The sequence below is a fragment of the Micromys minutus genome (assembly GCF_963924665.1).
Source record: "Micromys minutus genome assembly, chromosome: 19".
NCBI lineage: Eukaryota > Metazoa > Chordata > Mammalia > Rodentia > Muridae > Micromys > Micromys minutus.
Genome location: NC_137954.1, coordinates 11,015,907 through 11,032,632, shown reverse-complemented (window position 1 = coordinate 11,032,632; position 16,726 = coordinate 11,015,907). Strand labels below are relative to the sequence as shown.

The window sequence follows — 16,726 nt, the reverse complement described above, 5'->3', positions numbered from 1 at the left end:
TGTATTAAGGTGGTGCTGGTAATTCTAGCCACCACAATTAAACAAGAAAACAGAAATAAAAATCCAAGTATGAATGAAAGGAGTGAAATTCCCTATGCTTTACACATAAAAAAAAAACCACCTTAATTATGATAACAGAAACCTATTAGAAACAATAACATTGTAGAATATAAAAAAAAATCAATGTAGAAAAATCACTGTAATTGTTAAATGTTTTCCATGTATGACAGGGCATCACAGTCCAGGCTGGCTCTGAGCTTGCTCTGTAGCTGAGGCTAGCCTTATCCTCTTAATTTTTTTTACACTTGCCTCCCACATGCTGTAATTAAATGTGTGTGCCACCATACCAGATTTTAAGCACTTTATTAGAAAAAACCCTGCCAACTAAGAATTTATTATATATTTTAAAGACTTAACAAGTAATTCTTGAAAGATATATAATACTAAGTCGGAAAGTTAATGCTTAAAACCGTACTGATTGCAGTTCAGCAGTAGTGGGACAGAGACAGCTGTGGGATAGCCACTCTCTCCTTTATGCGGTTCTCTTAGCCTATTACCCTCTCCCCCACACTGATACATTGGCCTTTATGATACTCTTTATGTTACAGTAGTAAAATTTAAGCTAGACTTATGAGCAATTTAGTAATTTAACCTGCACAGAGTGTCTTCATAGGTATATCTTGGGAGTAGGTATGTCATTGTAACTCTATTTTTTTCTCTTTTTGCCTAAAAAAAGTTTCTTAGAGATTTTATTTTATTTTTTCTTCTTTCTTTTTCTTCTCTCTCTCTTTTATTTTACTTTTTTGAGATTTTTTTATTTTAATATCAGTTCTTTTCTTGGTGTGTTTGTCTTTGCTTTTTTCTCCGATTATGTCTTCCTTACTTCTCTTCCAGGTCAGGGAGGCCGCTCTACCCTCAGTACCGAGTCTCTGTCTCGTTTTACTCTCATCTGACTCCTGTCTCCTTCGCTGCTCTTATTAGATTCCACTGGAATTTATGCTACATGATGGTAGACCCTGCATGGCTTGGGTCCTGGAACCCTGAGAATCTGACTGGGGTAGAGAAGAAATGAAGAGCTAACAGATACACACACAGAAAAGATGGGGTCATGTGGGCTATTTATGCTGTGACAGAGCTGCACCCACTCACTACAAAGCAAGCCAGAGCCCCAGTGTGTTTGTTACATACAGCTCAGGGGACAGGTAGGAGGCCTCTGTAGGTGAGCAGTCTCCAGCTGTAACATCTAGGACAGGGAAGCTACAGTTGTTAATTTTTGCACACACTGCCCACATTCACACTCAGACATTCCTCTCAGCCTGACCCAGGCTGTAGCTTTGGTGAATTCCCATAGGTCTGAGGCACTGGTCCTTGGCATGGCCATGTCTAAGTCAGCAATACAAAGTCACTCAGGAACTCATCTGTCCTTTATTCGTCCACTCAGGGTTTCCTCAGCAGGTCAGAGCTGCGCGGCTCCTCTGACTCTTCCCTAGTCTCCGCCCCTTGCATAATTTCCCCTTGGGTGTGTGGGCAGCATTGCAGATGTACCAGTTGGGTTTGGGCACCCTGTTTTGTCCAGCTGTGAATCTCTCTAATAGTCCTTACCCATTGCAAAAAGAAACCTCTTTGATGGAGTAAGAGGTACATTTATCCGTGAGTATAAGGATAAGTACTTAGATTATAGTTAGAGATTGTATTAGTTTGGGAAAATGTTAATCGCAGGTTCTCCTTTAGTGTCTGTGACTTCTCAAGCCAAAGGTAGTTGGCCTGGTTTACAGTGCTGACTATGAGTCCCCTCCCATTAAGCTAGTCTTAGGTTCAGTTATCTGCTATTTACCTGCAAGCTAAAGGTGTCACTTTTCTTCCATTGGGGCTGTCTTGTTGGGCTATTATGGTTCACAGCTAGGGAGGAATGGGATAGCCTTTCCCCCTGGGCAGCTTGCATAGCACCTCCACATATTATGAGAGCCAGACCTCAGGGAGAAGGCTTCCAAGAGGAGGAGAATGGCCATCAATAAAAATCTCTCCCAATTCTCTTCCGATAAGTTTTAACACAGTTGATTTGCTTTTCTTACTCCAAGTCGCCTTTTGTGCATGATCAGTTGCTCCATGCTTTTGAAAATCTTGTGGCAGTGTAGTTTATAGGAATGAGCTAAGAGATGGCAGCTGAAAGGGTGACATGTGACCAGTCATTCTTAATCCCCACCCCAACACCCTTCTTTATGCATTCAGGGAACCCTCTCTTTCTCTGTCTTCTTCCCAGAGAACCATTACTCCTGTAAGGAGGCCACAGCTGGACCTGCTCCTGTCCTTCAGGGCTCTTGACTCCACCAGTACATCAGCACCCGGAGTCAGAATTTTTGCAATGTTGGACAAATCTCTTGATTTTTTTTCCTCTTCTTTTGCTTCTCTTCCTCTCTAGTTTCCACATTCGCTTATGGATTTTCTTGTTTTTATCTCTGCCCCCACAGGTCTGTACTGGAATTTTTATCTTAAGTCTCTCCTCATAGGGAATCTGGAAGTTGTGATGCGCCTCTCTAATGTGCCCTGTGTCTCATCTGTGTTTCTCCCGTTGATATCGTTATATCTGAATAGAAGTTCTGGTTCCGGTGATGGCCATACTGGTGGCAACCGGATGGAGTGATCCTGCAAGTTTCAAGACACCCTGCTCTGTGTGCGACTCGCTAACAAGCCAAGTGCCCATAGTTCATTCACACGTGTCATTTCCTTTTTCAATTTCTTTGATAATTCCATATTTAACTGTGTCTATTTTCTTTGCTCACCTACTTTTAAATGTATCGAAGGTAGAAATGAGTCTCCATGTATTGCGCCCCTTCACAGTTATAGCCACTGCCTAGAGCACCCAGTAGAAACCTGAGAAATACTAAGTTGCAGTAGTATTTTGTCCACTTATGTTCTACTCTTTCTTCTAAATTGTTAAATGTGTTTATTTCATTATAGATGCTAAGGAAAACTCTTCAAGGGTCTCAAAGTGACGAAATGGTAGAGGCAAATCAGACACAGAATTTGATACCATTTGGAGATGTGGTATGTACGAGTTAAACTTACAAAAGTCTGGACAAATTATTTCTAATGTGATATGAAACACAATTGATATTATCTGATAATTAAAGAGTATGTGAAAAAACAATCCTTTATGATAAACATGACCAAGAATTTTTTGAGTCATAAACCATTAAGTATTCACCAAAACTATAGAAAACATTCAAACTCCCAGGAATGTTTTCTATAATAAAGATTCCCAGGTATCCCACAACAATAAGGCACTGATTTGGGGTCAGCCCCACCTAAGTCTGCTGCCGTCCTGTGAACCAATATTTTTGTTGAACTTATTAAGTGATTATACTTATTTCTAGATTGGCCTGTGGTTTGAAAATTGACCCTTCATCACTCCTCCCTCCTCCACCCCTCACCAAACCTCTGAAGTAGCAGGTCTCCATGTGGCCCCTTTTCTGCACTCTTAGAAGATGCACTGCTTGGGCTGGTGAGATGATCCCATGGGTAAAGGCACTTGACCCTTCTGAGCCTGAGGACCTGTTTGAGCCCCAGGACCTGCATGATAGAAGGAAGGAACCGACTTCTGCAAGCTGTCCTCTGACCACCACATACATGCCATTATGCCCACGTACACAAGCACGGGCACGCACGCGCGCGCGTGCGCGCGCGCACACACACACACACACACACACACACACACACACACACACACACGTTTCAGTACTTACAAGTATGTAAGTACACCATGTGTGTGTATGCCTGGTGTCCATGAGGCCAGAAGAAGCCTTCAGCTCCCTGGGAACTGTCCAGCTGATGTGGGTGTTGGGAACTGAACTTGAGTTCTCTGTGGAGTAGAAAGTGCACTTAATCACTGAGCCATCTTTCCAGCCCCCAGAAATCACTCTTCCAATAAGAACAAACAACAAAGTGTTTCTAGTGGGAAAAAACCCAACACAACTGCGTTTTTAAGATTTAAATACAGTCTCCATGAGCCCCCATGGGCACAGGGATGTGAGGACGGGACTGGGGAGAGAGGAGGGAAGGGGGGGTTTTGGTCATGGAAAGTGAATGAATAAATCATGAAAAATAATTAAGCACAGTTCAGTGTAAAGTGTAAGAAAGTGAACTTTAAAGAAACGTGCTTGACTTTTGTGTTTTTGTTCTGGTTGTTGTAGGTGGGCTGTCTGGCGATTCACATAAAGAGCTGTAGACAGTTTTCCCAGAAGTGTATCCTTTTGGTTTGCAGTTGTCAGTATCACATCTTGCTGTTTTGGGTTACTCATAACTGACTTACCACTCGAAAGCATAGCAGCTTAAACACTAAGCATTTCTATCATCTCCCCCACCCCTCCCTGCCTACCTACGAGTCTCTTAGCCTTGGCTGCACTTTGGCAGTTGGAAGGGAATAGCATGTCTGGTGTTTCAGAGTGGAGCCAGCCAGGGTGGGCGGGGCTGGGGACTGGGTGACTAGAATGCTTGTTCCTGTCACATAACTGCTCATCCTGCACCCAAGTCAGTTTAAAAATATTATACACGTTAAAAAAGGTCCTGGCCACCATGGTTTTTCAGGTTCCCTTAAACTCGACACTTTGATGAAGTGTCATTTTTAGTCACATTCATTGAATTTGTGTTGAAGTGATTATAAATGCCTTGCTCAGGTTTAAGGGCATCAGAAATAAGCAGAGCCCACTTTTCGGTGTAGAAGTAAAAAAAAAAAAAAGGAAAAAAGAAAGGAAGAAAGAAGGAAGGAAGGTAGGAAGGAAGGAAGGAAGGAAGGAAGGAAGGAAGAAAGAAAGAAAGAAATTTTGGGCACCTGTGATTTACCTTGATCTCCAAGTAAATTAAAGGAAAAATATGTTTTGTCCTTAGATATAATACTGATTTTTTTATGAGCAACAAGTTTACTTCCCTTAAACATTTAAAAGAGAATTTACTTTAAATTGGTGCCTTGGTTTTTGTTTTGTTTTTTTTTTTGTTTTTTGTTTTTGTTTATTTTTGGAGACCAAGTCTTGCTATATAGCCCAGGCTGGCCTCGCAGTCCTCTTGTGCTAACCTCCCAAGTGTTGGGATTAGAGGTTTGAACTACCAGACTCCAACATTCTTATTTTTAAACCACTCTCATGATGGTCGGTTGGTCTGTTTGCCTGCCTTCCTTCATTTCCTTTCTTTCTATTTTTGTATAATGTGAGTTTTTCAAAATTTTTCAATAGAGATGTTTTAAGATACTTAAAATTTGAAACCAATTTTTAAATTCATGGAGTACTTAAAGCAACACAGTACATTGAAAATGAAGACTATGGGCTGGAGAGATGGTTCAGCGGTTAAGAGGTCCTGAGTTCAATTCCCCATAAGCACACGGTGACTCACAACCATCTGTAATGGGATCTGATGCCCTCTTCTGGTGTGTCTGAAGACAGTGACAGTGTACTTATAATAGAAATAAATAAATCTTAAAAAGAAAATGAAGAGTATAGTGAATTAGAGTAAAACACTTTGCTATAAATTCTATCCTAAGACTCAATTATTCTCAATTATATGCTTATTTAAAAACTTCTATACATAATTATATCTGGAAAATAATGTCAGCTATGTCTTATATATGCTTAGTCACCTTAAAATTAATATATAGAAAATTTACATGAAGTTATGGTGATAGTGTGAGAAGGCAGATGTGGTCGGTCTAGAGAGTAAACCTCACTGCTGACATTGTGCTGAGCAGTGAGAGGCAAAAAATATTATTTTGAGTTTTTTTCTGTTGCTAAGTTTATTCTGATATTACTTTCTCTATCTACTTGACTGATTTTTTATATCTTGGCCTGGATTGTTTAGTAGATTTTACAGTGTGTTATTTGATCAATCACAATACAACTTGTTTCCTAAATATTTTATTTTCAGTCACTGCCCAACAGTATTTTAATCTGTTCATACGTGTCTCCATAAACCACATTGTGAAATGTACAAAAGTTCGTCACTTCAAAGTTGGTGATAATCAAAGGCACCTTGTACTTAAGTTTGATGAGGTGAAGTATTTCTCTGTACAGGTAACGTGGAAATTCTCTTCTCGGCACAATGATATATGTCTTTATAGTTTCAAATATTCCAACTGCTTAGCTCTTGTGGGAAAAATGCAGACAAGAAGCAGAAGCTGAGCTTTTCCCTCTGGGCTCCCAGGGCTTTGCTGCTCTGGCAAGGCTGCGGTGGGTGTGAAGGCTGCACAGTGCCTGTCCTCAGCACACTCCTCCCTGCCATGTGGCTGCGTGAGGCTCTGATCACAGCCCTGTTCCTCCTGTCTCCCCACCTCCACCCTTGGTGTGTCCGCTCTCATTACCTCCCCTCCGTATACACTCCTCTCATACACACGCCTCTAAGTGCTTTCAACAACCCCAAATCTCTCTCTTCTTCCCTCCCCCTTTGTCCCATGAACAGACAGACAGACAGACACACTTTTAAAAAGTTATCTTTACACTGAAGAAACTGAGGTACCATGGGACTTTGTTGGGGTCAGTGCTGGGATGTGAGGGTCTACACTCTGGCTGGAAGCCATACGCCATTAAATTGTCAATCAACTGGAACTTGGCCTGCTTCAGTCTAAGGTTAAGCGTCTTACAAAGCTTCGATATATTTCAAAGCTTTCTTTAAAATAGTGACCAATGATCCAGTGGTCAAGACTATTTGCCGTCCTTGAAAACAACTTGGGTTTGGCTCCCAACACCCATGTCAGGATGCAACTCCAGTTTTAGGGGATCTGGCATCCCCCTCTGGCCTCCTTGAGTATCTGCATGCAGTGTGTAGTATATATGTACATACACACACACACACACACTCACGTGCACACACACACACTCACACTTACACATAAATGAATAATTCTTTTTAAAAATAGTAGTAGTATTCTGTTGAGTTACAAGGTTCATTAATTAGCCCAGTCATTTCTTAAAAGCTTTATTATATTGAGTTTTACTGAAATTCCAGCACATGTCATCTGTGCTCTGTATGTCTTTGTGAAGTTTATTAAGTAAGAAAGATAACGTTTAGTCCTGCATCTCAGGAAGACGGCTGAGTGAGTCAAGGAAGCCACACCAAGCCTTATGACTTGAACTTGATTTCTGGATCTCCCAGGAGAGAACTGACTCACCTGTCCTCCCCCACATCTGCACTGTGGCACACGTACTCTCCCCATAGCACACGCCTGTCCCCCGCCACATCTGCACTGTGACACACGTGCTCTCCCCATAGCACACGCCTGTCCCCCGCCACATCTGCACTGTGACACACGTGCTCTCCCCATAGCACACGCCTGTCCTCCCCCACATCTGCACTGTGACACACGTGCTCTCCCCATAGCACACGCCTGTCCTCCCCCACATCTGCACTGTGGCACACGTGCTCTCCCCATAGCACACAGATATAAATGAATGATATAAACGCAAAATAGCAACAAACAAGGCATATTTTTAAATTTTCTAATTTAGTTTATTCGAATATGTCAATCATGTAAAGCAATTGCCTTCGCTGACATTGTCATACACGTGTAGAACATGCCTTGATCATGTTAACCTCTCCTTACCCTCAGCTTCCTGTCTTGCCCATTTTCCCCTTATAAATCACTAATAGCTCTCCCCGCTTTACTTTTATAGCCCCTTTCTTTGTCCTAAACTCCAGTTATGAAAGAGCATTGGTCTTTGTAAATCTGGTTTTGCTGTGTCTAGCACAGTGGTCTCCAGTCCTCTTTTGCTTTTGTTTTGCTTTGCTTTTTGAAGTGGCTTAGTTTCATTCTTCTGTGGCTGAACAAAACTTCCCTGTGTACATCCCTGTGGATACCCGTTCAGTCCATTCCTCAGCGTCTAGGCTGTGTGCTGCAATCGGCGTGAGCAGGGAGGCTGACTCTACTGTGCGCTGACTTGAATTCCTTTTGTTGGAAGTGATGTAACTAGCAGAGGGTAGCTCTGTTTTCAGGTTCTTTTCCTAAAGTTTTTTTTTTAAAAAAAACTTTCTTTTCCAATAATTTAATTCTTTATTCTCTTTACAGCCTGATCACACCCACCCCCCTCCTCTCCTGCCGGCCCCACCCTTACACCTTCCTCCCCTCATTGCTCCTCCTCCGAGCACCCCTTAGGTACCACTCCATCAGGTCATCTGGTCCCACCAGGACAAGGCATATATATCCTCTCCCACTGAGCTCCAACCAGACAGTCCAGGTAGGGGAAGCGGATCCAATGGCAGGGAACAGAGACAGAAACAGCCCCTGTTCCACTTGTTGGGGGACCCGCATGAAGAGCAAGCTGCACCTTAGTTACAAATGTGGAGGGGCCTGGGTCTAGCACTTAGGTGCTCCCTGGTTGGTGGCCCAGGCTCTGAGAGCCCCCATAGTCCCAGGTTGGTTGACTGTAGGTTTTCTTGTGCTGTCCTTGACCCCTCTGACTTGCCCCCTTCTCTCCCCACTCTTCCACAAGAGTCCCCAAGCTCCACCTAATGTTTGGCTGTGGGTCTCTGCATCTGTGCATCTGCTGCTGGATGCATCATTAATAGCATCAAAGGTTGGCTCTCTCCCACAGGTTGGGTCTCAAGTTGGGCCAGGCATTGGCTGGCTGTTCCCTCAGTCTCTGCTCCATCTTCATCCCTTCACATCTTGTAGGCAAGACAAATTTTGGGATGAAAGTTTTGTGGGTGGAATGATGTCCCTCCTCACTGCTCTGGAAGTCATGTCTGGCTGCAGGAGGTGTCCATTTCAGTCTCCATACCCACCTCCGGTAGGAATCTAAGCTCCGGTCACCCCCATAGACTCCCATATATTCCTATGATCACACCCTCCTCCTGTATATTCCTGTGCTCACACCCTCCTCCCGTATATTCCTATGATCACACCCTCCTCCCGTATATTCCTGTGCTCACACCCTCCTCCCGTATATTCCTATGATCACACCCTCCTCCCGTATATTCCTATGCTCACACCCTCCTCTCGTATATTCCTGTGCTCACACCCTCCTCCCGTATATTCCTGTGCTTACACCCTCCTCCTGAATATTCCTGTGCTCACACCCTCCTCCCGTATATTCCTGTGCTCACACCCTCCTCCTGTATATTCCTGTGCTCACACCCTCGTGGATGCCCCCCCTGCCCCACCACTAACAGGCTGACTTCTATTGTGCTGCCCAGGTGAGGTGCAGGGCCTGCCCTCCCTGAGTGCTTCAGCTGGTGAGGCCCAGGGACAGCTCTTTTCTCATGACCCCCGGCCAGGTCTCCTGCCTGCCAAAGGTGGTGAGGGGCAAGAGGGGGGGGGGGGAGCTATCTCTCTCTTGCTCTCTCTCTCTTGTCCACACCACCACAGAGAGATGAATGCTTGGTTTCATCCTCAGGGCTGGCTAACCTGTAATTTCAACATTGTGTGGGGTCAGCTCTCCTGCTCCCGATCCCTAGCCAGCTCTCCCATGACGCCTAGGTGAGGGCTGGGGCCAGTTCTGCACAGTCCTCAGACATCGACATGTCCCCAGTGGCAGCCCAGACCGGGGACATCCACTTGGCCTTTGGTGGTGACAGACCCCCACTGCTGCAGGGCCACAGACCCAGAAACGGCCCCCCATGTCAGCACAGGCCAGGGGCCACCATGGTCCCAGATGGCATCACCAGTGACTCACTTCAGGCTGTCACCGCCGTCGAGTCTCCAGCTCTGCCTCTCTTTGTTGTGCCCCATCCTCCTGTTTCCCTCTCTTCCAGTTACTCACTGGTTCCTCTTAGTGGAGCCTGGGGTCTCTGAGTGCCCAGGGTCATCTCAGGAGAGCAGTGCCCTGCTCGTGCATGATGGCCCCAGGCAGGGGTCACCTCAGGCATGGTCTGCCCCACCTCCCAAGTGTGGAGGGCACCAGACTGGTGTTCATCTCAGGCAAGCTCCCTACCCAGGATCCAGTCTGGTGGTCATTTCAGGATCTCTTCTACCTGCCCACCCAAATGGCCTATCTTGGGCTCACCCCAGACTGGGACCTGTAGTTCCAGCAGAGTTCTAGTCGCCAGTCTGCTTTCTGTCCTGGGAACCTATTCAGGCCCGCCTGGCACCAGCCTGGTGGTCATCTCAGACTTGCTTCTTGACAGGGAGTGATGTCCACAGGTCAGAACACTGGGTGTAGACATAATCTCTCTCCTCTCTGCCGCCTACTAACACACATGTGACACAGCGGTCACATCTGCACGGTCTCTAAATAGCAGGTTTTCAGGTTCTTAAGGAACTTCCCATGGCTCGCCGTTCCCACCAGTAATGTAAAAGCCCTGCCCTGCCTTCTGTTTTCTGGATAATCCTTCTTGATTAGGGTCAGACCGAATCTATGTGGTCGTGATTTGTATTTCTCCCATGCCCGAAACAGTTTCTTCATGCACGTATTGGCTACATGTACTTACTCATTTGAAATGCATCTATTCAGCTCGTCTGACAGCTATTGATTGGGTTGTTTAGTCTTCTGAGTCCTTTATATACTCTGGATATCAATCGCCTGTTAGATGGAGAGCTGGCAAAAAGACTCTCCCCGCTTGTCCTGCAGAAGCTTTTGAATGGAATCATTTCTACTTGTTGCTGTTCCCTGAGTTGTTAGAGCTCTGTTCAAAAAGTCATTGCCCACAGATATGTCTCAGAGGGTTTTCTCTAGCCCTTTTAAAGATTCAGGTCTTACCCCGATCTCTTCCATTCAATCTCATTTGTGTTTATACAAGTAGGGATCTCGATCATTCTACATATGGGTATTGGTTTTTTTTCTCCAAGGTGTATTTTCTGTGATTGTGGAAGATCAAGCGGGTGTAGCTGTGGGGGCTTATGTCTGGCCCTGTATTGGGTTCCATCTGTCTGTGCCTGTTTCGTTCCTGTGCCGTGCTGGTTCTGTTACTATGGCTCTGTTAGGATAATTTGAAATCAAGTATTATGATACCCCCAGCACTGTACTTTCTGCTTAGGATTCATTTTGGCAAGTAGTTTCAGTAGAGTGTTAAGCGCAACTCTTTATGTAGTTAAAAAGACAATGTATGTAATAGATGATTCAAAAGATCACCATTAACATTAGACATTAGCAGGTCCTGATTCTGTTGATATTAGAGTATGTGGAGTGATAAACTTGAAAAGTCACAAAGATAACATAAAACTAATAATCAGTGGTGCCTATGATATATTATAACTTGTGAATGTAGTAATTTGAACATTATGTCTGAAGTTCAGGCTTAAGGTTTAATACTTTTTCTCATATATTTTGCTGTTGAGGTTCCCAGACGTCAAGATGATGAACGGAATTACATTTACGTGGAGCTAATGGAAGATGGAGGAGATTCAGAAAGGCCTCCTCTTCCTTTAGGCAGCGCGGAATCACATCTTTATGAAGTAATACAGGTATGCATAAAAATATCAGCTACACAGGGACCCATACCTTTAATCCCAGTACTTGGGGGTACAGACAAGACAGGGTTCAAGCTCACCCTTGGCCACATAGTGATTTCAGGGCTCCATGAGACAGCCTCAAAAAGATAAAAAAGTAAAACAGAAACAATGCTGTCTAATCGGTATTTCTCATCATGTCTCCTGATATCTGATGGGTTTATCGCATGCATAGGAAACAAGGTTTCTAAACATATGAAAAATATTAGAATTGTCAGATGGCATCAGGCCTTAAGAAAGAGAATTCTGAGTCTCCATTCGAGACCATATAATTTGCAACCATCAAGGGTAATGTGGCAGAGTCCCAGTTACTTTCTGAACAAGATTGGTATGTGGCCCCCCCGGGGAAGCCCCTTTGCTTCTGGGGTCCATTAAGAGCCACACTGCGTGGTGGTGGTGTGAACGGAAAAGAAAGCGCAGTGAAGCACTCAGCACACAGTGCCACGTTTCCTAGCCGTGAAACCTGGAGTCGGAAACATGCTCAGGGAAAAGAATCAGCCATGGACACGGGACTAGGTGAGATAACCGCGGATGGGGACCAAGGGAGGAAGGTTTCAGACCCTGTCCTGGCCCTTGCAATGTGAAAAGTCTTCCACCTCCCCAGGGGTTTGTCATGGAGATTTACATATAACCCTCAAAAGCAGAATGGAGGTTGATTTCCAGGAAGGGAATTCAACTCAGCAGAAACATTTCTGCCTCTGTGATTCATTTCTGTCATCTGCAATGGAATTTTTCTTCTACTGAACATTGATTTTAATTTACTTAAAATTATATTGTATTTTATTTTAGCTATTGAATTCGTGTATATTTTGAAATTTACTGCCTGATTTTGTATTATAACGTGCTTTAGATAAATTGCAGATATATACATGAATAATTCTACATTTAACATATTTTTTTTCTAGAAAGGCTGCTTTACTGAAATAATGCAGATAATGCGTAAAACCACTGTAAGAGCTTTAAAAACTTCCTAAGACTTATGCATGTGTGATGTTTTAACACTATATAGAACTTTACAGTTTTTATTAGCTGTCTGAATTAGGAAAAAGATGCATTTGCTCATGAGCTCTTTACTTATTTTATATAAAATTTGGCATCATTTTCCAGACTCGATTTAACTTTCTATGTTTGTTCTTTATAATAATTTTTAAATTACAACATAACATTATCCCCTCCTTCTTCGCTCCCCCTTGTTTTTTCTCAAATTCGTGGTCTCTGTTTCGTATTGTTATGTATATGCATATATACATATTTGTAACACTTTGACCTTCAGGTAGAGAGAGAATTAGAAACCACTAGATGAGACAGTGTAACATTTCTACTGCTTTCGGTGCTTTCTTCAGCCTTGCAGGAGAGATTCTGAATTCTGCATGTTGGTGCTAAAAGTTAGCAATTTGATTATTTGAGCAGTCCAAGACATTCCTGCTTTCTCCGGACAGACAGAATCAAGGGACAGAAAAGGTCCCTGAGTATGGGGCTCTCTTTCCCTTCACACGTGGTTAGCCTGGGGTTGAGACGTGAGGTCGCTTGTCTCAAAATTTGATCTGGGGTGGAGATGAAAGACAGATGAGTGAATAACTTGAAATATATGCATATATAAAACACATACTATATAATCTTACTAATGAATCTAAGTTAAAATTTTGTACATCTGACCATTAACATTGTTTGATTTTAAGGGGAGAGGCTTTTAACTTTCTGGGAACTGAACAGAATCTTCTTTTGGGGTTCTTTGTGTAAACAAAGCTTTGGTTTGTTTTTTAGTTTGTTTCTTAACTACAAGATTAATTCTGTCATTTCTCTAACAACATCATTCTGAACAAGCAATAAAATGATTTCCCCGTGTTTAGCCTATCTGCAGGGTGGAAGTGGAATTTATGTTCTCCTATGGAAACTTTGGTTTTGGATTTTCACATCAGGTTAGTTCACTTCTTTAAAAAAAATGAATTCTGTTTTAGCTCATCAATCAAATCACTTGAGCCTTTGATGTTTTTCCAGTTGGGCAACATTTGAAAGTAAAAACTTTTAGGACTGTGGGTAAAGGCTCTTTCTACTGAGCCTGATGACCTGGTTCAATTCCAGGAATCCAGAGTGCAAGGATCTTCCAAAGTAGTCTGCTGACTCTGCTTGCATGCTATCACTCATACAGCCCCTAAAAACACAAGTGTTTAAAACATGATCACTTGAGATATAAGGGTTTTTCTTCAGAAAAAAAGTATGATACTTTATCATCTCTGGCTTGTACATTTTAAATGCTAATATTTTATTTAGAATGTCTTTATTTTAAGGCTTCCTTCGTAATTGTTTCTATAAGCTTGTATTGTTGAAACAATGTCATGGTAGGCGTTTCACTGAGTGTGGGATTTTACATCTAGAGATATTTATAAAATAGAGTCATTGATCACAGACACATGCCTGTGATCTCAGCACTCAGACTGGAGAAAGAATTATTCTAGAAAAATCATACCAATGCAAACACCGTGACCAGAGCCAGGTGTGCGCGAACCTGACTCCACTCCTGCTGCTGTATAGGGGGTGACCCTCCATTTCAGGTTTTTCTTTAGTTGTCATTGGGTGAGTTTTGATTAGTAACTGAGAAGATTAATCTTACTGAATAGGTCCACTGCTATGTTAATTGAAAAATACCTATATTTACGTGTTTTTTTTTTTTTTTTTACAAAGTTTATCGTAATTGTTAATATATTCTGAAATGGAAGATTTTCACTGTTATTTCCATTTATTTATTTACTTATTTACTGTAATGCTGGGGGTGGGTGCTGACACAGAGCCTTGGGCACAGTGGGCAGATGCTCTGTACATGGCTTTTTTTTTTTTTTTATGCCCAGTACATGGCCTTTAGACATAGAGACTGTCTGCACAGCTCAGGCTAGTCCTGAGTTATCTGTGGTCCATGAATTAATTATCCATGTTCACTTCAAACTCACCATCCCCTGCCTTAGCCTAGTGAATGCTGAGGCTACTGCGCCGGTGCACTGGCATGCCTGCTCTTTTACTCTCTGTGTGTATATGTATACACGTCAGGGTGCACGTGTGTATACATTAGCACGTGTGTGGAGGCTGGGGGCCAACTTGGAGTGCTGTTCCTCAGGAAGCACTCACTTTGATTTTTGACACAGGGTTTCTCATGGGGACCAGGGGCTCACCAATTAGAATAATCCAGAGACTGTGCTGTCTCGTTCTCCCCAGCACTGGGATCACAAGCGCATGCCACCATGCCTGGCTTTTTTGTGTCGCTGCGTGGTACTGAACTTATGCTTCCGTGGGAAGCGCTTTGTTGACTGAGCTACTTCTCCAGCCCTTGTATCCCCTTCTTGTGATGAATGATGTCTTTTGAGAATTCCCACTCTCATGTAGCAGTCATAGCTTATGAGTATCAACTTTAGAGGTAGGTTTGTGTTCACATATAAGCATAATATATAAATAAGAGTAACTGATCTTAATGAGAGAGGTCACGTTCAGATTTGTAATCCCAGCACTGGGGAGGTAGAAACCAGAAGATGCCTGGTTGCTTGCTGGCCGGCCAGTATAACCTACATGATGAGCTCCAGGCCAGTGAGAAGGCTTGGGCAATGAAACCTGAGCTTGTCCTCTGGACTAGACATGCAGCACATACACATGTGAACACACATGCACACACATCTTCAGATAAATATGAGCACATTCATGTGCACATATGGTGACAGTGATAGCTTATTTGCAGATAAAACGAGGCGAGTGTTGCTTTATGTAGGTAGACCTTATTGAGTACACAGAGCAAAGGGGTTGCATGGAAAAGAACTGGCTGCCCAATAAAAGCACAATGGAACCATGAGGCTGGCGGTGATATGCCTCCTGTCACCTACTGTGATGATGTGAAAAGATCTCCATCCAAGAGCTGGAGAAGCTACACTCATGCTCCACGCCGTTCACCCACACACACCATTGTGCAACTCTGAGCGAATCACTGAGCTTCAGTGTGATCTTTAAAACACACACACTTAGTTCACAGTTTTATCAAAAGCATCTGAGGAAGTTAAAGGTAGATAGTGCCTGGCAGATACTTAGCAGCCAACAAATTAAGTTGCTGTCCTCACTCCTCTTCTTCTATTCGTCCCTTAAGGATAGGCCTTTGGGAGCGGGAGGTGTGGCGGTCTTGGTTCTATTACAGTGAATTATAATTAGCTTACATTTTTATTCAGTTTATAATTACTTACATTTTTATTCAGTTAAAACCTCTTCAGAAAGTCGTTGAACCATCTATGTTTATGAATATCCCACCTCCTCCAGAGAGAACAGACCCTGTCACGTAAGTTTCTTTACTGTTCTAAGTTCAAGTGTCATTTTAAAGGTATGGTGGAGCATTTTAGTTATCTTAAGGAACCCAGGGAACATGGCCGAGATGGGCTAGACCCTAAGATAAAGGGAGCACCGAGTTTCTTTGCTTAATTATTGAAAGAGCCAGATTTGATGGCTCATGTCTGTAACCCCAACACTTGGGAGATAGAGGCAGGAAGATGGGGAGTTGGGGGGCAATTATATGAGACCCTGTGAAAAACAAGCAAGCAAACAAAAATATGGGAGAGATAGAGTTTCCAGGTGTCACCCTGAAGAAAAGAGCTGAGGTCTAGAGAGGAGAGGGGTACCTTCTTTGTGAATGAAGAGGTGACTTGATGAGGAAATTGGCCAGCAAGATTCTTCTTCTTGAATAACAAGGGGGGGGGGTTCTAAGATCCATATGTTTAGTGTTGCCAGTTTTTGCTCTGTAGGAATCAGCATTAGCCTACCCAACACCACTCCAACTCTTACTTCCAAATTGACTGTTAAAAAAAAAAAAAAAAAAAAAAAAGCAAAACTATGTTTAAAAATGCTCTTAGTGGGGCTGGGGAGATGCTCTGCTAGTTGCATTCAGATCTCCAGCATCCACGCACAAAGCCAGTCACGGCTGCAGGTGTCTATAACCCCAGCTTTGAGGAATAGAGATAAGCAGGAATAGAGATAATAGAGTTTGCTGGCCAAGCCAGCTGAAATGGAGAACTTCAGGCTCAGGGAAAGACCCTGTTCCAAGGGACTAAGGCAGAGAGTTATAGAATAAGACACACACAGTCTTTTGATTTTCTCATGTATGTACATGGGTACAGGCACTGAACATTTGTGTATACACACCCCACACTCCACAGTTCCCAACACAAAAATATTTTAAGTCATTAACAAATGAACTGTGAATTAAAATATAACATTCCATGTTCCCTGCCACCTTGAAGCAACTGGCTCAATCGAACAGCTCAGTGGCCTTTCCCATACGTC

The 16,726-nt window shown here is 43.1% G+C and overlaps 1 protein-coding gene across 1 annotated transcript in view; it reads left to right on the top strand.

The window, feature by feature from the left end:
- C2CD6 (C2 calcium dependent domain containing 6) overlaps positions 1-16,726 on the top strand; it is a gene marked incomplete at both ends in the record, with an annotated part of 90,343 nt that overhangs the window by 10,303 nt on the left and 63,314 nt on the right. The window contains 7 exons of the mRNA XM_080932892.1: positions 2,959-3,045; positions 4,191-4,242; positions 5,911-6,056; positions 11,252-11,377; positions 12,328-12,372; positions 13,273-13,341; positions 15,649-15,728. Coding sequence (XP_080789018.1) covers positions 2,959-3,045; positions 4,191-4,242; positions 5,911-6,056; positions 11,252-11,377; positions 12,328-12,372; positions 13,273-13,341; positions 15,649-15,728 — 605 coding nt within the window. The remainder of the gene's footprint in view (positions 1-2,958; positions 3,046-4,190; positions 4,243-5,910; positions 6,057-11,251; positions 11,378-12,327; positions 12,373-13,272; positions 13,342-15,648; positions 15,729-16,726) is intronic.